A 23,852-nucleotide genomic window follows, 5' to 3' on the forward strand; every position below is an offset into this window, starting at 1 on the left:
AAGTTCAAATGCCCAACAGAAGTGTGAGCAGGGAGATTAGGTGTATAGTTACACAGCCAGCTTGTGCTGTTCTCTGATCTGGATAACAAAATACTCTTTCAGTATGTGCCCTGTGTCAGCTACTTATTTCAGCAGCACAACAGTCTCAGAGACCTGTCAAAGCACGGAATAAATAGGAATGAAGAGATTAATACAGAGTAATAATAATACATGAAGGTCTCATAAGTGAATGTTGGTCACATGAAATACATCAGTGCTGATTATAAGATAAGATAAGATTAGATAAGATAAGGTAGGATAAGATAAGATAAGATAAGATAAAGTAAAACAAGATAAGATAAGATAAAACTATCCTTTATTGCTCACCATGCCAGAGGAAATTTACATTGTCACAGCAGCAACAATTTTACAGCAGCAATAAACATATGTATAATAATAATAATATAATAACATGTACAATGTGAAAACATAGTGTGAATACACTGTAGACAAACAGCAATATAAAGTGGCTTGTAAAATAAATGTAAAAGTGCAAGATGCAGCAGTGCAAAAATTGCTGTGCCAATTTTTTTATGCTGATGTTGTATAGTCTTACAGCAGATGGTATGCATGACCTACGATAGCGCTCCTTCTTGCAGGGGGGATATCTTAGTCTGCTGCTGAAGGAGCTGCTTAAAGCCTCCATGGTCAAGCTCACTGCATGGGTGGGAGGGATTGTCCATGATGGATGTGAGCTTGGCCGACATCCTCCTCTCATCCACCTCCTCTATGAAGTCAAAGGAGCAGTCCAGAACAGAATTGACCCTCCTGACCAGTCTCTTCAGTCTCTTTCTGTCCCTGTCTAAGGTCTCCACTCCCACAGCAGACCACTACATAGAAAATGCTAAATACTAAATCAGAGCTGACTGTTAGATAAGCCGCGAAAATGAGTAAATGATGAGCAAAACATGATGATGGATCACTTCTTCTCATCAGTTTGCAGATACTTTGAACCTCCATCACCTTTCCTGACGGCAGACCGGAGCCACGCCCCCTGTGACGTCAGAGGAGGCGTGAGTTCCAGCTGCAGTGCTGAAGAAAAGCTCCACCGAGTGTCCGTAGCGCTGACCTGCAGGATTTAAGTCCCGCTTTGACCAGTGGAGAGGTGAGCGGCTGTCGGAGAGCTGCTATCCGTCCACGGGTCTACAGCCACAGCTAGAAAGCCCTGTAAATGGAAACAGAGAGGAGGAGCGGCTTCGTATTTCTCCGTTTTTTTGCGCTCAGACAAACCGGCGCGGGGAAAATATAGCAGCAGAAAAGTTTCGAATATCTGTGTGTCCTGGACCTGAGCTGAGGGCGACAGCAGTCACCAGCAGCTTTACAAGAATTCAGTCCAAGTTCACAGCCGTGAGGTGAGTCAAATACAACTCCTGTGCTTTATCTTCAGTCAGCAACATGCTGCTTTTGGTTTTTTTGCACTTCTTCTCCAATGTAAAACACACTTTATTGCAACATACAAATGAAAGGAAGTTTTACAAACGCTAACATTAGACGAATGTGTACTTTAAGCTAGTAGTACAGGCGCCATAATGTCTTTCTTCCTTTTTAAAAAAGCGTATTAAAATTGGTAGTTTAGGTTGAATAGTATATATATATATATCCATCCATTATCTAGATCGTTTGATCCTCATTAGGGTCGTGGGGGGCTGGAGCCTATCCCAGCTGACTTGGGCGAAACTAGTTCTACAAAGTCGAAAAGTCGTGAGAAGAAGTAAACAAACACATATTGAATCCCACCCCATTTGCATAAATTACTGGTTGATAATTTCTAGTTTCATAAGTATTTATATAATATGCAATTTATATATATATACATGTAAGATACAGTAAAAATATTATTATTAATATTACTCGAAGGACCCTAGTGAGGATAAAGCGGTGTATAGAGAATGAATGGATGGATTACTAGAAGGAAAGTGAAATTGAAGTCATAGTGAAATAACTTGCTCCCCTCCTTTTATCAATGTTTGATCATTTCCTCATTAATGTTGAAGATATGAACATTTTCATATATACTTTTGGCTCTACTGCACTGAAATGACATCTTTATAATTTGTCTGTAGCAGGTTTCTGCAGGGAACACTTTTACCACATGAACTTGCCCTTGGTGTTAATTAAAAAGAGAGCAGTTTTAATGAAACGGCGTGTCTCTCTCAGGAGAATGAAACTGAATCTGCCTCAGTGTGGCACCAGTCTGACCATCACTCTGCTACTGGAGACTGTGGCTGCCCTCGGTCAGGCTTATTTAGTGGCTTTTCATAGACGTAATTAGCTGAGGTTATTGGTTAATGGCACTTCAGTTGAAGAGTGTGTGTGCTGGTTTTGATGGGGGATCCATGATTTAATTGGTGTATTATATGAAAGAAGGAAGGGGATAGTAATCCTAAAAGCTTAAAAAAAATGCAACTGGACTCCTCTTCTTGATTACTAAAGAGGTTTCACCTCTTAATCAAAGGGCTTCTTCAGTTCTGCATCTTCAACAACCAAAAGAGAAATCCAGTTGCTTTTTACAGAAGTTCATAGAATTGCTATGACCAGAATCTACCCAGATAAGCGGGGAATAACTTCTGAATAAAACAACAAGTTTAATGAAATTGCTCATCTCAGCTTCTAGTGGACTGTAGATTCAGTTGTCAATTGCTACCGAATGTGAAGGAAGCAAAACTGATCACCACACATGTATATGCATTCTTTTTTATAAACGTGATATATCATTTAACATTCTTTGGCTAGTGCTTTCAAATTCAGTCCTCTTACATGTAAAAAATATATTGGTAATTCTGAGAATTGACCTGTCATCATCCTAGGAAACAGCTACACAGTCCTGCAATCCTAACAGGCACGCATACTGCTGCAGTTATTTGGTTAGTGCTTTAAACTGTCCAAAAAGGTCAGAACAAGATCATTCATAACTCATAAAAAGTGTCACACAGTGTCATGGCCTGATTCAACCTCTAATTCAGCAGACCTTCAGTCCAGACACAACCTTGTTGAAGGAATCAGGCAGCACATTATACGCTTTAAGGCTCATCTTTTGTACTAATTAAGACACTGCTGTTGTCATGGAATCTAGTCCATCAGAGCCTGGAACTGTGTCTCTTCATTAGCTCCATTTTTTATTGACCCCTTCATCACTTTCAGAACATGAGTAGCTGTTTATTTGCAAGCCTTTGTGTTGTGTAGGGAGTGTACGAGCACCTAATAAAGACAGAACAATTAGAGTATGTCTCTCTCACAGTAGTGACATAAACCTGCAGTGAAATCAGGGTGTTTGTATCAGCATCACCAGGAAGTCACAGACATCTATCACATCCTAAGTGAATTAAATATTAATAATCCACCTGGCTTTTACTGATTTGTCAATAATTGTTCCTTAACTCAGTGGCTTCATTAGAGCCAATCATTTGGTTTTAGTAAAACTGGTGTTTTAATTTAGCTGAGCTGACCGACTAATAAAACACCACACACGATTTGACGGATGCATGCAGGTTGCTGCTGGCACCATCAGTATTTCAACTGTAAACCATGTCGCTGAGGTAGGTGGCAATAGCAAGGCTCTGCAAAAACACATACTGTTTGCTGCTACTGTTTTGGAGTTGTGAATTAAATGATCACATATTGACACCTGCTTAAAATAAAGGCCGTTGTCATTTTTCAGGTTTTTCGGTAAACGCACAAAACTGAACGACACCACACTGAACCTTGACCTAGGCCATTTTACTACAGGGGTAGAATTGCGTGATCTGTTCAACTGAGGATGTAGGAAATTTTACCAGAAGTGGCCAGCATCATGAGGAGATGATTTAGCCATAAATATCCTTTTTGTCAAAAAATGAATTAGGCTGTTATTTTAGGAAGGTGACTTTATGTATATTTAGACAATTAATTTTGTGAAATCACTTTTATTTTTTTATTTTTCAAAAGGAAAAATAAGTGGAGGACACTGAACAATTCTAAGATCTAAAAGACATACAGTCATAATACTACTCTTTCTTACAGGACCAGGTTCTTATTTCCTTACAGAACAGACAGCAGCGGCAAGTTCTCTTGATTCTCAGGAGAAGTACGTAATCATTAGCTACACATATACATACATAGCATAATAACAATTCAGTGTATTTGATATAGGAGGGACAAAACAAATTTTTCATTTTTATTTTAATAGACAGGGTAGCGGCACCACATATAGTACAAAGGAACAGTGTGTAACAGTCCACAAAATCTATGGCTTTTTTAAGCTCTGTTTTACAGTTGCCATGTAGTTTTTTCATTACAGCTGAGATTTTTTTTATGTTTAAATTAACATTATTGTCATTTCTTAAAAAATGTAAACATTAAATGTCTAATTGGTCGTAGTTCATATTGTCAATAAGAAAAGATTGTTTACTCTCAAGTATAAAATAAATTTTAAAAATGTGCAACATATTTATAATAAACCTAAATTTTCCATTAGATTCAGCAGTGATAATTCGGCTTTAGACTTACATGATGTGAAGCTGCCTTTCTGTTTTTCTGACAACACTGAAGACATAGCCAAATTGTTGAAAAAATGTAGGGACTGAGCAAGTAGGGCTTTACTGTGAGCTTCACATGGTGGCCAGTCGATTGTGTGAGCAGAGAACACACAGGTTCTAGCTGCAGGGAGGCCACAAACCTCCCTGTACTGGATGGTTCAGGATTAATACATGTTCTGTATGCTGTTACATTCAGAAGTGACAGAAATGAAAGCTTGAGAGAAATTCAAACCCTGTTTACTTTCTCACCTCCACACACTGTGTGAAATGATTGCCAGATTGTGTTTCAGAAAGCTACCAAAGCTGTGAGACGCATCCTCCCCATTCCATTGTGACAAGATGCTTGTAGAACAACCAGTGTTGATCCAATAAGCTTTAGGTTTTTTTGTGTTTTATGGATAAGAACGGAAGTAGCCCTGCGATAGAATGGCGACCTGTCCAGGGTGTCCCTTTCAGCTGGGATAGACTCCAGCCCCCCCGCAACCCTTATGAGGATTAAGCAGTGTATAAATAATGGAATAATGTATAGCTAATGGATGGGTAGGAATTAAATACATGCATGAAATGTTAAATTAATGTGTTTTCAGGTTATTTCAAGTGAGATGGATTCACCATGGCCAAGTGCGATGTCGAGTTGAATTATAGATTGAAGCTAGGCTCTTTATACACACAGCAATGTGCTCTACTTGTGTACTGTATATTGTGGTCTTGAATATTTTTTACCTACCACAGTCAAAATCAACAGAGCAGTGCTTTCCAGTCTCTGGATAGCCTTGAACATCTCGAGCTTGAAATATCAACATCACTGCTTCCACTGCCTAAGACTGATGAGACGTTTGTGTTGCAGGAGATGATTAAATCAGGATTTGCATTTTAATTGGATAAAAATTGTATTATAGAGCTAGCTGGCAGCTGTCTTGAATCCTCCTGAATTATCACAGGTGTTTGCATGATGATTACATTGGCTTCTCCTTCGCGCTTAGTTTCACGCTTGGAATATTTAGCTTGTACTGAGATTAAGGACATTTATGAGGTTTAGCTGTTAACATGCCAGTTGTGTTTTCTTTTGAAGGATTGAAAAGGGCTCATTAGCTGAGGACCCTGATCTTCTTTGGTTGAACCTTGACTGCTGGATCTTCCTCTGAACATGACACGATACAGTGCGTCTAAGCGTGAGGCGGTCAGAGTGGTTCTGCCAGCAACCAGCTGTAAAATATTCTGATGAAATGTTTTTCGTCATCGACTATAGATGGCTGTGATACCTCTAAGTGTATGACATAGGAAGACAAACTGCAAGGTTGAAGAAGCCGTCACATTAGTGCATGAGCTGTTTGTTCCATCCAGAAATTGCTCTCACTTTATTTCATGGGGGTGGAAGCTGTTATACTATGCAGCCTCAGCCCACTAATTGATTTCACGGCTGGTGATGTGCCGCCCAAAGGAATCTGGCACTGACGACAGGAAATGAAAGAGGAAGAAAGACATTCAGAAACATGGCCACATAAAGCGTCCCGCAATCTCAGCACAAATTTAGTCAAATATTGTAATAATTATACATAATAACTACTTACAGTCACATTAATGGCAGGGTGAAGTCAGAAGTTGAGCTTCAGGATAAATTCAGTGATATAAGAATGTAACATACTTTGGATCCATGCTGTGTTTTAGTCCTAATTGCAACTAAAAATTCCATGTTCTGAAGAAAAATACCCTGATGGTAGTGTAGTGTTTAATCCAGCTTCAATACAAGCTCAAGTTCAAACATTCATAAAATGTCTAAAATAAATTATATAGTAATATAAATTTATTGTATCTGCATACTATATAACAGAGACTCTCTTCTGGTCGTGTGCTGATAAACACATTGTTTGATTTCTGTCTGAGAGTTAGTTTAGCTTAGCACAAAGACTGTAAAGAAGTAGAAACGGCTAACCTGGCTCTATCAAACATGAACAAAACCCAGAGTTTAGCCACATATTAGGGTGTTACAGAGGGCCGTGGGGTTCTCTTAGTCCAGTGCTGTTGACTTCTCTGAGTCTTGTTGGAAGCGTGAGGTTGCAAGGCAGCCAGCAGAGACTCCAGGGTATTATTGAATCTCATCAAAATGCGTAATTTTTACCCGTTTTTTTTTGTTTTTTTTTACAGATTTAAGAAACAAAATGTAACATGTTAATTAGTGAGATTTAAAGGTGCTGGTAGGCAGATTACTAGTTAGCTTTGGACAGCTCCAGACTGTTTCCCTCTGCTTTGAGTCCTCAATCTAAGGTAAGCTAGTCGACAGCAGGCTGTAGCTTCATGTAAGGAATAAACAGCAAATTTTCTTAATAAAGACCAGCCGAAAAAATGGAGCTCTCGTTCTTCCGCCATGTTTTCCCATAGAATGTGTGTTTTCCATGCATTTCCATCCACATTGTTAGAAAAATGTCGAGGTGCGCAATGCAGAAATTATCAGCTTGAGAAGGGCGGTGTGAGGGGGCATGGCTGCTAAAATGACATAATTCATCCACGTGTAGCCACGTGGACCTCACGGCCACGTCAAGCATAAAACAAGCTTAAAGGTTTGATCACGCAACCAAACTTTTGTTAGCGCTTTCACAGTAGTTTACATCTAGTGCTTTAAAGTAGAACTATCCAACATTTTTTCACATTATTTCTTATTGCGGTTGATGAACTGTCCATCTGCATTACATATTGCTATCGTTTTATCATCCAGGCCTAGCTTCATATTGACTATCTAGACACAAGAGTAGTACAGAGCCTCATCTGATGCTTCAATAGTTCTTTTAGAATACAAACACAGATTCTTAAGCATTACTTTTGCTTTACCAGTCATGAACTTGTTAGGTACAAGTTCATGACTGGATTCACCATGGCCAAGCTGACATTAAATAAATGTTGTGTAATTTTGAGGCCAAGCCAAATGATACAAAAACATGAAAAAGCAAAATAAAGCACAACGATAAACAAATATGTGTCCAGTTTCGTTTCATTTCCAATTGATTCTTTATGTAAACCATAAAATTTAAGATAGAAAGTTTGCAGTAGTGAATATAATCATGATTCTATGTGAATTTGAACTTCAGAATTAGGAAGCTTTGTGCCTGGTGTGATGCTCTCTCTGTGGTGGGAGTGTTGTCCGTGGCCAGCTACTGCAGCTGGTGTCTGAGCTGCCCTCATAAAGGCTTCAGTTGTGATTCCCAGAAAGGCGAATGCCACATTTTTTTTCTTCTTTGACCTTCATAGCCTGACACATACAACCATCACAGGGTTGTTCCTGCAGTATTTTACCCAATACATTTCAGAACAGTTTGATAATTTAACAATGATAGTATAACTGACAGTCTAGCAGTCCATCAATGTCCTTATTCAGCTTAATCCATCACAGTGGTAGGGATCCAACTGTTTTTCTGCTTATACCAACTGCAATACTAAAACTGAGGGAGTATTGTTCTGACAGAATGCACACTCCTAAAATGAAACTCTGTAAACTGTACTGCATACACAATGTGACACTGAAAATGCATCAGCCTTAGTGTATTGTCATAACCAGATCTTGACCAATCCATCGGCTTTCATATTGATGCTAATAAATAGCAGTTATTAATTTTGATCAGTGACATCTGGACATGATATACTTAAAAAGTTTACCATAGGCATTTATTTAGTTAATTACTGGAAATATTTATGTTACATAATGGAGCGGCTTATGAAGACAGTATGCTGCAATTTTCAAAACCGCAAGAAGAAACAGAAAAAGTCAGACATTAAGAGTTAATAACATGCTGATCATCCTACGTGAAAGCTTACATTCATTTTAGGAATGCTTTAAGACTGGATCAACTGGTCTTCCATCACTGCAGGTCACATGTTAGGTTCTGTAAAGCATTTTGAGACAGTTTGACCTGTAATTGGCGCTATATAAATAAAATTGAATTAAACTCAATTGAAGACAAATCCAATGTGGCAACTCTGTTGGTTCAGAAATGACTGAAAGTGACTGAGATGCCAAAACAAAAACACCCCTGGATGTACACAGACACAAATTCTGCTGATTACAACTTTGATTCATAAAGGTCTGCCTGTGTGAATATAAGCATCCCATATGTGTTCTACTGCAATTTAATCATCTTTGATTTGTGCTGATGTGTACAATAAACTGTCATTAATACTGTAGAGCTTTATACAGCATCTTAAATAGAAAATTTAATGATAATATTATAAACAACAGAATTCACATGATTTCACACATTTAATATTGAAAATTTGTTTGTGGTTTAAATGAATGCATTCACTTTTCATTCAAAGGATCAGCTCATTCATGAATGAACCATCACTAATAAGGTTTGCTCCCACTGCATGAGGCTGTTTGTGGTTTTAATGTAGCCTTGGGCTTCTTAACATGGTGTTCCTGTGGCTGATTAGAGCCAGGTGTCTACTCTAGAAAATGAGGGTATTGAGGGCAGCCTGTTTCACTGCAGAGGACCAGCTGCTGCAATCTCAAATAATCTTGTGGGAAGGCTAGTCGTAAAGCTAAACATGCCCTTGCTGAAATTAGACGCTCTAGAGGACAAATTGTGCTGCTGTTGCTCATTTGGAAAATGAAATCTAGCCCTGCAATTATTTTATGTTGTTGTTGGCGCTAATTATAAATCATGGAAGCGGCTGAAAAGGCAGTGTTGCTGACTCATTGCTGAGTAGCACACACAGCTATGGTTGTACTCAAAAGCAATATTATTCCCAGCTGTGCATGAAATCAGTTGAGTTTTGCAATGGAAAAAATGAGAGTAGGAGGAGTACGGTAAATGTTGCTTGATGGTACATCTGTAGCATTGTTTCCAACTACAGTCACAGCTGCTTTACTTACAGTCATTTACATTTTTCAAGTGTTCTGCGATAGTTTTGTTTCTAATATGGGTGAAGGAAGTGTTGAAGAAATGAACAGCTGAATAAAATAAACTACATTTCCTGAGAATGTGAGCCTCTGCATTCAGTCAGAACGCTTGTTTGACCAAATGTTCCACAGATTCAAAGAGCCTCCTCAAGGGACATATTATCAAGTTAAGATGAGAGTTATTTGCAAACCCAGAGAACTGTGTGTGTGTGTGTGTGTGTGTGTGTGTGTGTGTGTGTGTGTGTGTGTGTGTGTGTGTGTGTGTGTGTGTGTGTGTGTGTGTGTGTGTGTGTGTGTGTTTTGAGTTGTACTCCAATTTTGAACTTGTTCGTTGTAAAACAGCATCTCTGTGCTGTGAGCATGCATATGTACGTGTGTGTGCCTTCCTGTTGGGGTTTCACATTCCAATACCCCCACAAGTAAATAGCCCACAGCTTTTTTAGCAGGAAGTTGCAAAAACCAATTGATTGGATCTGGTGCCAAGAGCCACATTTGGGAGGACAGGGCTGTGTTCCTGTCTCATGTACTTCTCTTTACATTCTCAGTCAGTGTTCAGCATGGAATTGATTTACTGAGGATAAGACGTTGACTTAAGCTCCCTTCTGTACTATCCACTGAAAGGAGCTTGTTCATGTGGATGTTGCCACACTGACACACAGCACAGTCAAAGCCTTGGATTTACCCATCATGAGTGCTACCTTGGATGTTACTGGTTAGGGTAGAGAACTCATTTAAGATGTTCATTGAATAACAATCTCTGATATCTCTGATCCCAGCTTTTCACGTGGGAAGATTTGCTGCTTTGTTCTGTTATATATTGCTGTAAACTGAATATCTACTGATCAGAATCACATTGTCCCCTGGGAATTTGTGATGAAAACATTTATTAACTATTTCTTTTTTTCTTGTTTTTTTTTTTTTTAATTTTATTTAATAGACAGTTGTTCAGTTTACTAGGCTGTTCTAAATCAGGATATTCTACCTACAGCCATTGCATTGAGCTATGATCTTGGCATTAAATTAAATGACACTATTGTGAACAGATTTGTTTTCTACCCGGTCACAAAGATGAAAATCTTAATCTATCACAAAATGTCTCTCTTGACAGCTGGATGACAGCAGAAAGGTTGTGGTAGCGTCTCTTTAAGAGCAGCTTAGCCAACTTCACGAGAAAGAGCATTGGAGTAGAGAGCAAAAATGAGTCTGTTGTTTCCATTGCAATCGGTGTTTAAATGAACTGTGAGATAAGACTGGCTTTGTAAAAGTTAACAGACTGTCATGCTGTTGTCTCTGAACTGAAGATCATTTACGTCACAGCCCTTAAGAAATGATTAGGGTTAGTAAAGTAAGTTAATGAAAGAATATGACAATAATACATTTTGAGTTTACATCACTGATGCCAATAACAACAGTTGAACAAAGAAAGAAAAAATGTAAAATAAACAAAATTTACAGTTTTGTCTGAAACTTTTACCGAAAAATCAATAGGACTAGTTTTGCATATGCTGTAAGTTAAAGTAGCTTTGTTATTTTGCCCAGTGAAAACTTAAATTGAAGATATTGTTTTCTATTTCAGCACCTACCATTGAGCTGTCACAATAAAGAGGCATAATAATTGATTGCTTTTTTTATCACTGATTTTTAATATTTTTTTAGATTGTTTTATTTTTGGCCTTTTACGCTTTTCTATTATATAGGACAGTGGAGAGAAAAGTCCCTAAGCAAAGGGCCATGGGCAGGACCCGAACCCATAACCACAGGGACCACACCCCGTTCATGGGTCGCCCACTCAACCAGCCGATCCACCAAGATGTCCATGTCAATGATTATTTAAGATGGATGCAGTTTACACATTTTATCTTCTGAGGAGGCTGAGGTCCTTCGGAGTGTGCAGACCTCTACTAAGGACTTTCTATGACACTGTGGTAGCCTCTGCTTTCCTCTACGCTGTCGTCTGCTGGGCCCCGGGCAGCACAGAGCGGGACATGAAGAGACTGAACAAGCTGACCAAGAGGGCCAGCTCTGTCCTGGGCTGCCCACTGGACTCTGTGATGGATGTGGGTGAGAGGAGGATGTTGACCAAGCTCTCATCCATCATGGACAACAGCTCCCACCCACTGCACCGGACTCTAGTGGAGCTGAGCAGCTCCTTTAGCACGAGACTCAGACACCCTCAGTGCAAGAAGGAGCGCTACCGCAGGTCCTTCATCCCCACTGCCATCAGACTGTATAACACTACTGTGTAGTTGTTATTATGTGCAATATTTATTATCTTGTTCTTGCACTTTCGTGACTTTTGCACTCCTGTTTTTTGTTTTTGTTTCTAAGAGCCCTGTAATGTTAAATTTCTCCTTTGTGAGATTAATAAAGTCTATCTTATCTTATCTTATTTTATCTGCTAATATTCAAACAAAAACTCAGGATCATGGAATTATTTTTTTCTTTGTACATTGTGAACTATCTAATGGAAACTCTTTGTTACAGCATTGAGTAGTCTGCCAACATATATTAAATATAAAAACGTACAAGCTGATTCATTGTTTGTGTCACTGTCCCTCCTCAGCCATCTGATACTGACCAGTGCTCTCTTTTGCTTTCCCTTTTGCCCTGTCTTCAGGTTGCTATGGTGAACAGTAGGGTGGAGGCGCCCACAGTGGCTGTGATGGGCAGTGCTGGAGGGACAGCAGGCAGGTCGTGTGCAGGATGTGGAGGGCGAATCTCAGACCGCTTCCTGCTCTTCTCCATGGAGCGGTACTGGCACACACGGTGCCTCAAGTGCTCCTGCTGCCATGCTCAGCTGGGCGAGTACAGCAGCACCTGCTACAGCAAAGGTGGCTTGATCCTCTGCAAGAACGACTACATCAGGTGAGCCCTGCTGATGGACTGGACATATGGCTTGGCCTTTTCTGTCTGTTTTTGCACAATTCAACAGGACAATTCCACAGTACACAAAATGTGCAGTCGCATAAAATCTCCAGAGTTTCTGAACAATCAGTTTTTATATTGCCAATGAAAACTCTTGCCTTTTCATTACTCACTCCATAACATTGTTAGCAAACCACTAATTACAAACCATGCTTTCATCTTTTGCAGTGACTGACATTTGTTATTGATGGTTACCTTGAAAATAGAACTCTCAGTTTAGAGTTTTTTCTGGGGGCAGGGCTGTGACCTTTTTGACTTTAAAGTAAGTCATGCTTTGCTTCTGTGAAAATGCCCAACCTGCAACAGACTATCTGAGAGCAAAATGAAAACTGCTCCATCACTACAGACCAGCAACTCAAGTTGCATAAGATCAAATGTTGATCAAATGGTAAAAAGGCGCTGCTTAAATATGATGCCTAAAGGAGGGATTGCTACAGGGACCAGGCTGTAGGATAGAAAATAAGAAAATCAGTATTCTATTAAAAGAGTGCATATACCTCACTCACAAAAAACAAAAAACAGTTTAGCCTTAAAGGGGAACTTCGGTTTTATTCAACCTGGGGTCTGTTTTCATATGCTCTTTGTTGTGGTCTGTATCCAAATCTTAGGACGCTAGAAAGCAAATCTTGTTCCGAAATCGCGTGACAGCTCGCGAAATCGCACGATAGCTCGCGCCAAAACCGGTGTTTTGGCGCGAGCTATCGTGCGATTTCGGAACGAGATTTGCTTTCTAGCATCCTGAGATTTGGATACAGACCACAACAAAGAGCGATTGCCAGGTAATGTGGAGGTTTTCGTTCACTTCTCATCTCTCATATGTTGTGGGACACTCATTGAGACTATCCGAGCTGGTCAGTGTGGGGAAAAAAAGCATGTTAGGGCGGACTTTGACGCGGGGGGGGCAAGTTGCCCCATACTTTTCACTAGCTGAGCTGCGAGGCTGCCTGCCTGGCTAAATACTGGAGCTCTGTCGAAAATTCATTTCTCCATCACTCACATGTATGAAATGACATATGAAAACAGACCCCAGGTTGAAAAAAAACGAAGTTCCCCTTTAAGTCCTCACCATATTTACACATCAAAGCGTCATTGCGGGATGTAATTATTCTGCCTGTTCCTATTTTATCTACTTACACTGTGCATTGCAAATACACAAGTTATATTTAGTATGATAACATTTGTCACTGGTCGTTTATTTGGACTGGTAAAATTAATTTCTGTTGGTCTGACAAGAACAAACTCAGCATGGGAGGGAGAGAACCAAAAATCGATTCATCAAAGGGAAAGGCACTTATGAATGAAAGCAAACGATGATGGCTGTACTAAAAAATCTGTAGAACACAAATGTGTGTGTATGAACTTGTGCCAGAGTGACACTGAAAGTGTGTGAGGCGGAATGGTGTAAAACAGATGGGGATTTTGTGGATGCCCACATCTCTGAGGGCAAACAGAGGGCTGGAAGTGGAAACCCACAGTTCAAGGCTTGCTGAGAAGGAAGGGACTTTGTGTATCAGGCCAGTAATAATACAGTGGCTTTGAGGACTTTTCTCATACAATAAATAAAGCTCTTACTGTACACTCAAATTACACAAGGATATGCAATAAGACTGTACAGTCATAAGAGGCCTGCTGTATATTAAAGAAATTCCCTGTTTAGCCCACCAATAAATTGAGTCAGCAATACAGATATTTATTCTGGTGCATATCAAAATACCTCCCACAGTCCAAAAATATGCTGAGGTTAACTGATCACTCTAAATTGCCCGTAGGTATGAATGTGAGTGTGATTGTTTGTCTGTATATGTAGCCCTGCAACAGACTGGTGACCTGTCCAGGGTGTCCCCTCCCTTCACCCGAGTCAGCTGGGATAGGCTCCAGCACCCTCCGCGACCCTAATGAGGATAAAGCGGTGTATAGAGAATGGATGGATGGATATCAAAATACCCCAGATTAATATTCAGGGCATTACAGCAGTGTAATTTCAGATTAGAAATTGAATAATTTTGAGTCTCTACATCCTTGTGACTGGCCCTTAGCTTACACTCCTTCAAATCAAAAACAACACATCTTGAATCTGTCTATGAAGGGACACTAAGAATTGGATGGTCTGGATGTGCTTGAATCACCCATTACTGCTGTTAGAGAGACTACCTGCTGAATCTCTCAGCGGTGTGCCAGTGTTTAGCTGATGCCCCCTCTGCTCTCCGTAACCTTTCGCATCTATCGCAGCATCACCGTATCAATATTCATTGGAAGAGTATAAGAATCAGAATCAGAATCACTTTATTCATCCCCGAAGGGAAATTCAGTTGTCAGGGTTCTTATCTGTTTAATTTTGAATTGAATAGCCTGACTGCTAATGGCAAGAAAGATATCCTAAATCTTTCGGTCTTGCAGCACAGGGATAGGAGCCGTCCACTGATGTTTCGTTGTTCATTGAGGCAGATGTGAAATGGATGATCCATGTTTGTCAGAATGGCCTCCATCTTGCTCAATGCCCGTCTCTCCACCTCATCCTCCAATGTGTTCCATCCGATTCCAACCACAGAGCCAGCTTTTTTAATCAGTTTGTTCAGACGCCTTGCATCCTTCAGGGGAGCATTTTCAACCTGTGGTCCTCAGGAGCCAAATTTCCAATATTGTTGGAGTTGTTTAGTGGACTTGTTATACCATATTTCCTATATACTTTGTTAAACATACTCACGGGAACAACACCGAAAACTATTTCTAATATAGTAGCAATCTCTGTGTTTTTCTACATTAATCATAAATGAGCTGCAAACCTGCTTTCAGTGTGCTTGTACCTAAAAAAATAACACTCTTGTATTAGTGTTTGCTGATAAACTGGTCCAGACTTGCTCTAAACCCACACAGAGGTCTTCTATTTGTTTCTTCATCCAGCCTGAGACCAGCAGGGCAAACCTCTCATTTCAATGAAATGAGCTCCAAATTGGAACATTCTGAACTTCCAGTGTCCACTTCACTTAAGAATTACAGCAGCCTAAGGTTTCTCACTTGGCAGTCATTTGTTCCGTTCTGTGGCAGGAGCGCAAGAAAAGAGCTCACAAATGTGCATAGAAGGCCTTCAGTAGAATTTAGGTGAACTGACTAATTTGTGGAAAAACCTCGGCTGCCTGTGCACTGCTCTCACAGCCACAGGCACAACCTCTAACATGACGAAAACACATTACATGTTTGGATTTTGCTTGGTTGACTAATGTACAGTGTGCGTTGCTCATGTTATAAGACCGTTCTCTATGTTTCTGTAGGATCAGTCACATTTTGCAGACAGGAAGCCAATGCCTCAGCCCAGAGCTGAGGTGGACTAAGAAGTGCTTACCTTCGCCCTGGTTTGAGATTGGGTCCCCTGATTCTCACCCTTCATACCGCTAAAGCAGGATGAGCTGTAACTGAGACTGGGGAGGAGTGTGTGTGTGTGAGTGCAGGTTAATTAAGGAGGATAGAGATCCTCTCAGACGCTGTCATTAAATGACTGTTTGGATTAAGATTAAAAAAAATCATTACTCTGTGCAGTCATTGAAAGAGAGTGAATGGAGAAGAGAGAGAACCCAGACTGGTCAAGTAAGTGTCACAGGGTTTCACAAGATGTTGTAATGATGACAGTGACTTCCTATTAAAAGTTCAATCTGCTGCAGTTCAGGTGCTGACATTCTGTCAGCCTCAGACAGATAAGGACTGACTGCTGTTGTGTGCTGCAATGTTCAGAGACACCAAATCTGACACCTTCTGCTTGGACTTTGTATTAGAATTTGGTAAAGTTCTTTAACTGAGGCTGTTAATCTGGAATTGTGATTTTTTTTTTTTTGAACTGTAAATATGGTATGTACTTTTTTAAGCAACCAGATATGCACAACATACAAAATAAGAGTTAAATATAGCCAGAGCTTTTTTTGCAAAAAAAGGGCCTGATATTCTCTGTTACATGCAAATCTTAAGGGCCATATAATTTGATGGTGGTCTCAAGATGCCACCCGCCATGGCTGGGGTGGTAGAGGCATCAAATGCAAACCTTGACTTACAACAGTGAAGGTAACAGACTGATCCTACAGTCATGAAGTTTTTGTTTGTGCTGAAGGCTGAATATCAGTTAATCTATTTCACTCTTGTGTGTATATTTAAGGCCCAGAATGGCATGTTCAGAGGCATTCAGACTGAAAACAGCTCTGTGTGAATGTTGGAATGTTATTTCAGGTACCTGTGAAATATCCAGGGAGCCTCGTTATAGTAACAGATCCAAGAGTCTGAAGGCTTATCAGATGTCAGAAAACTACACAGAAGTTTGTGCTTTACACACAGGATTTTACAACTAAGGGGATCCTAGATACGACTCTATGTTATGTTAATGCTTATGCAGTGGTTGTAAAATAGTTGAAGTAACAGACTTGTGGCATGATTTTATCTGCAGACTGTTTGGACACAGTGGAGCCTGCAGTGCTTGTGGACAGTCTATACCTGCCAGTGAGATGGTGATGCGTGCTCAAGGCAGTGTTTACCACCTTAAGGTGAGAATGTAATTATAGCACTCTGACACTGACATGACCTCATCATTATGGCGCTGTCAGTGTGCTCATCTTGATCTTAGCTGAAAATATAAAATAACAGATGAGACTATTATTTTCTTCCTCAGTGTTTCACCTGTGCGACCTGTAGGAACCGCCTCGTCCCAGGTGATCGCTTCCACTACATCAATGGGACTATCTTCTGTGAACATGACCGGCCAGGGGGAGGCCTGCTCAGTGGACATTCTACTCCACTGCAGGCCAACAGTATTATGTCTGACCAGAAGGTAAGAGCCATGTTACGTTGATAGGCCCTTTCTTATCCTCCTCCTTTTAAATTGACCACAAAAACAATAACAAGGTCATTGTGTTGCCCTCACCAAGCTGTTGTTGTTCTTTTTATAAGTGGAGGAAATAAGGGGGTGAACAGATAATCACAACAACAGACCATCTTAGAGATAATGTATGTATTAGAGATTTTACTTTGACTCTGTTCCTGTGTTACTGTCTGTCTCTGATTAGGTAACTGTCTCTGTGACTCTACTTGGTGACCCTGTTAGTCTGCATGTGCCTGTGACTAAAGTGCTCTGCATTGCTCTGTGATTGTGACTTTTACACACTGACTATGTGTTTACCTACAAACGAGTGACTGATTGACTCTAACTTTGACTAAGCCACTTGCAGACATGCACTCCACTCTGTTATTGTGATGGTAGTTTACTATGTCAGTGTTACAGTGGGTACGGAAAGTATTCAGACCCCTTGAAATTTTTCACTCTCTGTGTCATTGCAGCCATTTTCCAAAATCAAGAAAGTTCATTTTATTTCTCATTAAAGTACATTCAGAACCCCATCTTGACAGAAAAAAACAGAAATGTAGAATTTTTTGCAAATTTATTAAAAAAGAAAAACTGAAATATCACATGGTCATAAGTATTCAGACACTTTGCAGCGACATTCATATTTAACTCACATGCTGTCCATTTCTTCTGATCCTCCTGACTGAACCATCATAATATGTGAAAATGATAGACACACATGAGTAATGGCACTTTGAGTTGTGTGAACTGATTTAGGGAAGGACTTTTTTACATTTCAGCAGCAGTATTTTTCCTAAATCATCACAGAGACACTTCATACACAGTTTGTTTGCCAAAATCATGACACGCTTATTGAAGCTATGAATCTGTGTCCTAGTAGAAACTTCATACCTACAGATATCCATTATTATGTAATTAATATTTATATAATATTTATATAGCCAGAAGCGGTAGAAAATAGAATACATATTGTCTCTGGTTATCAAGATTTTATAGAGTCATGGTTACATAGACAATACTCATTGACTGTTGTAATTTCAAACAAGCAGTAGAAAGCTAAATGAGGCCTTTTTCACAGTAGACGTCTTGACTTGTCACAGAAAGAAAAGCTCAGTTGTTACTAATACCATTAACAATGGCTCTGTTCTACTCAAGTGCCCCCAAAAACCATGACAGTGTCACAGTGAGCCAGCATGAACAATAGCAGCACCCTGAAACTCGTGCAGCTTCATGGAATTCAGCCATCATTAGCTTTTCATTCACTCTTGAGCATATACTACTAAAACATGTCAAAATGTCTTCCATGAAAAAGTAGCAATTATATCTTTGGGAGGCTTTTGAATAAAACGTGGCAGGTATGTGGCCGAGAAAGTACAGTCAGATTTTTTGTAATTTAATGCAGATGTTTCATAATGTCAACATGTCTTATTTCCTAACCAGCTCTCTTCTCTGTTTACAGGTCTGCTGAGGAAGCAGATGGAAAACCAAATGTGTGCCTTCTCCCCCACTTTTCTCCTCTGTCTCATCTTCACCTTCCTCCCCTAGCTGTAAGTCCTGCCATTGGCTGACCTTCCTCCATTCTGATGGACTGTCACTCCAGAATGGGGACACATTCACTCCTGCTGCTGGTTTAGATTTTATCTTCCCAAAAGAAACTGGCTCTTTGAGAAGACTCTGAGCAGTAAAATTTGGACAAGTCCAGTGCTCTGTTGAAGGGATGAGGATGCTGAGACTGAGTTAATTCATACAGTAGACTGCTGCTGTCTGTTGTGAACTGTAGCAATATCACTGGTAAGGATTGGTGTGACTCAGCAAGGAACTGTCCTTGAATTATCTCATGTCTGTGATTCCACTGGAATCATCTGTTGACTTCACCCAGCCAGCCAGTAACAGTGGACCTTGAATGAGGAGGGAACATCAAAACCAGGGTGATTCCTGCAGGAGATGAACTGTATTTAAAATTTTAAAAAAATGCACAGACTACATGCTTACTTTAGCTGTTTGTTTTTTGGGTTTGAGTAAAAATTGTATGGATTTCTTTTGTTGATTTCAGCTTCTAGGTGTTTCCTTCCATATTCTATGAGACAGCTGAACAAGATCATGTCTATATTGATACGTAAAGATTATTACTCTGTGTAATTCTCTGTGAAATATTCAAACATGTTTGTCAGTGAGTAAGGGAAAGTAATAGCTGCCTTTTGGTGGTCGTGTTTTCCATTACAGACAGATGATTGATTTCTTCACGCAAAATCTGACAGCATCAAAGAACATGTTCATTTCCTACTTTATGAACTATAGACTTCAAATTCTTAAAATTCATGAAGTGGCCAGAACAATTAATTGCCTCTGTGGCAGAGACAACCATGCCTTTATCAAAGACAGCCCTTTTCTCATTTAACCCAGCTCTCCAGATTACACAAGCTCAACACTTCCTCTATCTTTGTTTTGTCTCGATAAATTCACTATTTTGTCCATCTCCACAGCACACATTGCATCAGTACGGCAAGCGCCATGTCAAACCATTGACTGTACGTTAGAGATGGACGCACCCTCTGGGTCTGAAAAATGAAGCCGACATGTAAGTGCCTTAAACCAGCACTCTTACCTACAGCCAGCAGGGGATCACTCATTTGACTGCACAATGAAGTGTGATTCTACAGAAGTATGTGAGAAAATTACTGTAATTCTCTCTTGATCTGCTACAGCAGTAAACATTTTCCTAATGAATTTATGGTCTCAGTTGCTATTTTCCAAACTTTTTAATGCAACATGATGGTTACTTTGTGGTTTTATTACAGTCCATTTTCCAAAAACCAAAATTGGAATGGCCAGTTACAAACTGAAATTTCAGAGTAGTTGACAAACCAGTGGATGACGTCACAGTCACCACTGCCTGTTTGTGTACAGTGTGTGTGTCAAACATTCCACTCTGCCTGTTTTGATGAACTACGTAAGTGACCACAACTGAAATTTGATACTTTAAAAGTTTGTGAACTTTTTTATGGGATGCCTTAACTTTCCCAGAAAAAACTTAACGACCTGCAGTTTTCCCGAACTTAAAGCCTTAATACAATTTAAACAGGTAAGTTCTATTAAAAAAATTCACCCCTGTATTGTTGGCATAGACAGAGACATTAGGTATAGAGACCAAAACTGTTGTTTGCGCAAGGCAGCAAAAATGTTTATTTTTTTCAGTAAATTTAAACATTATAAAATGAAGGTTTGTGGAGATTCACTTGCTTTTGGAAGCAGCTCCAAGTGGACATTTCAGGAACTATAGTTTTTGGCATTTGGCTTCATTTTTCTGCCCTGGAGGTGAGCACCTGATTTTGGCACAGAAATTACTGGGTTAGGTTTTTAAAAAATATATTGATTGGGGTAAAATAGCCCCTTTCACAAGCTGTTTTAAGCTTCTTTGACTTTTTCTTGGTTATCAAGATGATGTGTCACACCCCATCTGGTCAAAAAGGAGTAACACATTTATACAGTTCTACAATTTCATTTAGCAAACACTTTCATTTAAAGCACATACATCTGAGAGTAGACACAACACAAGCAAGGATCTAGTCAGGAGAAAACAGCCTGGATAAGAGCCATGAAACAAGTTCAAGTGTGATAATAGGACCATGGTGCCTACAGGCGGTGCAGATGTAATAGAACTTTTTAATTAATTTTTTTTCTGTCAAGTGCAAAGGTGTTTACTGACGAGATGGGCCTATAGTCTTTACGTAACCTGGAAAGGAATACATTAAATGTCTGATATGATATGTTAATTAGAAACATATTAATGACATGTCACAAATGAACAGCGTAGAGGCAGTTTAGTTGTAAAGGAACATAATTTTAGGTAGAGCAGTCCCAGAAATTAGAGGTACGACCTGTCAACAGAAAGTCAACATTGCTCAAGAGAAAGACGAAGGTGGAACAACTGGAATTACTAAGAACAGGAAGACGGTATTCTGCTAACAAAGAGAAGCTAAGAGCAGTACAGTGGTTTAGATGAAATGACTACTGTTACCCTGATGAAATGATTGCTGTGGAATTGTACATTAAACTGAATTTACCATCTACCAACTTTTTTGAGGTAATTTCTCCCCTCTCAATGTGCCTTTATAAGCTACAGCCTTTATTTGTTTGTGCTGACTGCATGATGGAGCATTACTGTTTGACTCATCAAAAATATGACGTGAGGATGGCATGCATTTATAAAACCATTAAAACAACAGTTTTAATTCATGGTCAGACTTGCTGCAAAATGTACAAGTCGTAGCTATTAAACAACAAGACTGGGCTCATGTCAGTTCAACCACAGCTTGCAACCTGAACCCTGTAGCATACACTGATCAGTGGGTAGCAATAAACAACCCCTGGAAGTTTTATTCTGCTTGAATTAAATACAGTTTAATTACAGTATAAGTCTCGTTGTTAAATAGCCACAACTGGTATATACTGAACTGCAGTCTTTGTGATGTGCTAAATGCATTGTTTTAAATTACAGTTTTGATGTAAAATTAAATAATTGTTCAGCCCTACTCTATACTTTCACTTTTGAACAGATATCTGCAAAACTCCCTTTGAGTGCAGACTAGCAGCAAACGTTGACAGGCTACAATAAAATGGTGACTGTGATGAACCCCCAAATGTTGGAAAAAATGCCGTTAATATGGGCATAGCATCGGTTCAGCAGGGCAGAAAACACAAACATCTAGATTCATCATAACTGCTCAAAACATTGACCATCACACAACTACTAGCAGCCTTTTTATATTTGAAATATTTATATATAAGATAGGCTGCACAGTGGTTCTGTGGGGAAAACTGTCACCCACAGCTAGAAGACCACTGGTTTGCATCCCGACCTGTGATCTTTCTGTGTGTAGTTTGCATGTTCTCACTGTAGGTTCTCACCAAGTACTCCAGCTTCCTCCCACAGTCCAAAACATGCTGAAGTTAATTGGTGATTCTAAATTGTCCGTCCAGCCGTCCCCTCCACACCCCCAAAGAATGTCAGTGCTATCCTTTCCTCTCATTGACTTTTCTTTATTGTGAACCATGATATTCTTTCAACTTGTTCCAAACATCATGAACACATTCAGGCTTTGTACGTTGATTGTAATTGAGTTTGGAAAGATTATTCTAAGAGATTTAGCATCAGTGACTCATACTGTACACTCTAAATGTTTATTCCAGAAATGTTCTAGTTTTCACTCTTTAAGCTGACCTGTTCACAGTTATGAAGGAATACTGGGATGATGTGTTTTAAGTGCACAAAATGTGTCGTGTATTACAGTGTTTGAGTCATGTTTTCTGTGTTTGCTTTTTGTTCAACCTAAACTGTATATGGAAACAAAATAAGTCCACTCAGAAGAACTAATTTAGCCATTCATCTGTGTCTCACATGTGATGTGTGTCTGACTGTGATGAGCATGATTGGGCTAAAGCTACAGTAAGCATGTGGCAAAGAGCTAGAGATAGCAGCTTCAGACTGAGGAGTAAGTAAGAAACGCTTGTGGTTCTCAGACAAACATGGCTGATTACCCACAGGAATGGGATTTCAAAGGCCTGAGCCCAGGCCATTACAGAAGCAATTAAAGTGGGATGCGCTGGAGGCCGACATGGGCTTTAGCTGCACTCTAGTGTTGCAGCCTAATGAGGCCTAATCTGGTGAGCTGGTCTAATTAAAAAGGAGGGAGCTTTTTCCTGTGGGCCCATGCAGCCAGCAGTTTGTGCTCTCCATAGCTGTCTAAAGCAAAAAAAAAAAAAAAAACAAAGCACAAAACAGAATACATGCATTGTTTTCAACAATGTAAATGTTCATTTTCCTCTATTCTCTGTCCCCTCAAATTAAAACATGTTTGACATTTTTAACATGGTCTCCGATCTTTCCAAACTCTCTCCTCTGTTTGCTTTTTGGCATGAAATATGCTTTGAATTAGCCATTTAAGTACATTTGGCACGGGAACTACAAGATCACCTCTTCCACATTAATTTGAGGATCTCTCACTCCTTTTCCATTTTGTTGTGTGGGTTTCTGCAGAGCAAAATTAAAGGCTGAAAGTGAAGCAGGCAGGACGGGTTGAGGCACACATGAGTAGCCAGCTGCGACTCTTTAAATTAGCAGGCCTGAAGAACTCAGCAGCTCCCTCTCACAGGGTCTGTCCAATTAGCCTCACATTCACGGTAACAATGAGGCTTTTAATGGTAGTATTTCAAAGTGCTCTTTCATAATGACAGAGGGGGAACACATTCCTCTGGTTTTTCACTCATGACTCTACTGTAAACCTGAGTCACTCCAAGTTTCCCCCGAATCAAATTCAGTTTGTCAGGTTGTTGCTTTAAATCACTCTGACAAAGGTATTGTAAAGTAAATAATAAATAGAAAAGCACTTAATATGCCACAGTGCAACTCCTACCAGCACTGTTAGCTTTGTGTTAAACTGAGTTTAATTCAACCTAATCCCACTTTCTCACTTGCCTCTAGTGGTATGCAGCATTGCAGTTTTCTGTTGCTCTGAAAGTCTGGGTTATAGTCGATAGAAGTACAGCCCCCATTACTACACTCACTAATGACCCTCTATATATACCAGTGTACAAAGACCTCAGTGCTTCTGCAACTTTCCCTAGAAATCTGTGCAAAGGAATT

At 39.7% G+C, this 23,852-nt stretch overlaps 1 protein-coding gene across 1 annotated transcript; it reads left to right on the plus strand.

Moving 5' to 3' along the window:
- The first annotated feature begins 620 nt into the window (after positions 1-620).
- Positions 621-22,988, plus strand: lmo4a (LIM domain only 4a). Its single transcript, XM_022206767.2, has 5 exons — positions 621-1,391; positions 12,062-12,309; positions 16,796-16,892; positions 17,018-17,176; positions 18,669-22,988. Exons 2-5 carry the CDS (start codon positions 12,068-12,070, stop codon positions 18,675-18,677), a joined length of 507 nt encoding a protein of 168 aa, XP_022062459.2. The 5' UTR covers positions 621-1,391; positions 12,062-12,067; the 3' UTR covers positions 18,678-22,988.
- Positions 22,989-23,852: the final 864 nt, after the last annotated feature.

The sequence above is a fragment of the Acanthochromis polyacanthus genome, chromosome 18, assembly GCF_021347895.1.
Source record: "Acanthochromis polyacanthus isolate Apoly-LR-REF ecotype Palm Island chromosome 18, KAUST_Apoly_ChrSc, whole genome shotgun sequence".
Lineage (NCBI taxonomy): Eukaryota > Metazoa > Chordata > Actinopteri > Pomacentridae > Acanthochromis > Acanthochromis polyacanthus.

What these genes read in the sequence shown, in the direction of transcription:
- lmo4a (XM_022206767.2), top strand. Translation starts at nt 12,068, where the DNA reads ATGGTGAACAGTAGGGTGGAGGCGCCCACAGTGGCTGTGATGGGCAGT. An exon ending in TGCAAGAACGACTACATCAG is followed by an intron (nt 12,310 to 16,795) that starts GTGAGCCCTGCT and finishes TTTTATCTGCAG; the next exon opens with ACTGTTTGGACACAGTGGAG. An exon ending in GCAGTGTTTACCACCTTAAG is followed by an intron (nt 16,893 to 17,017) that starts GTGAGAATGTAA and finishes TTTCTTCCTCAG; the next exon opens with TGTTTCACCTGTGCGACCTG.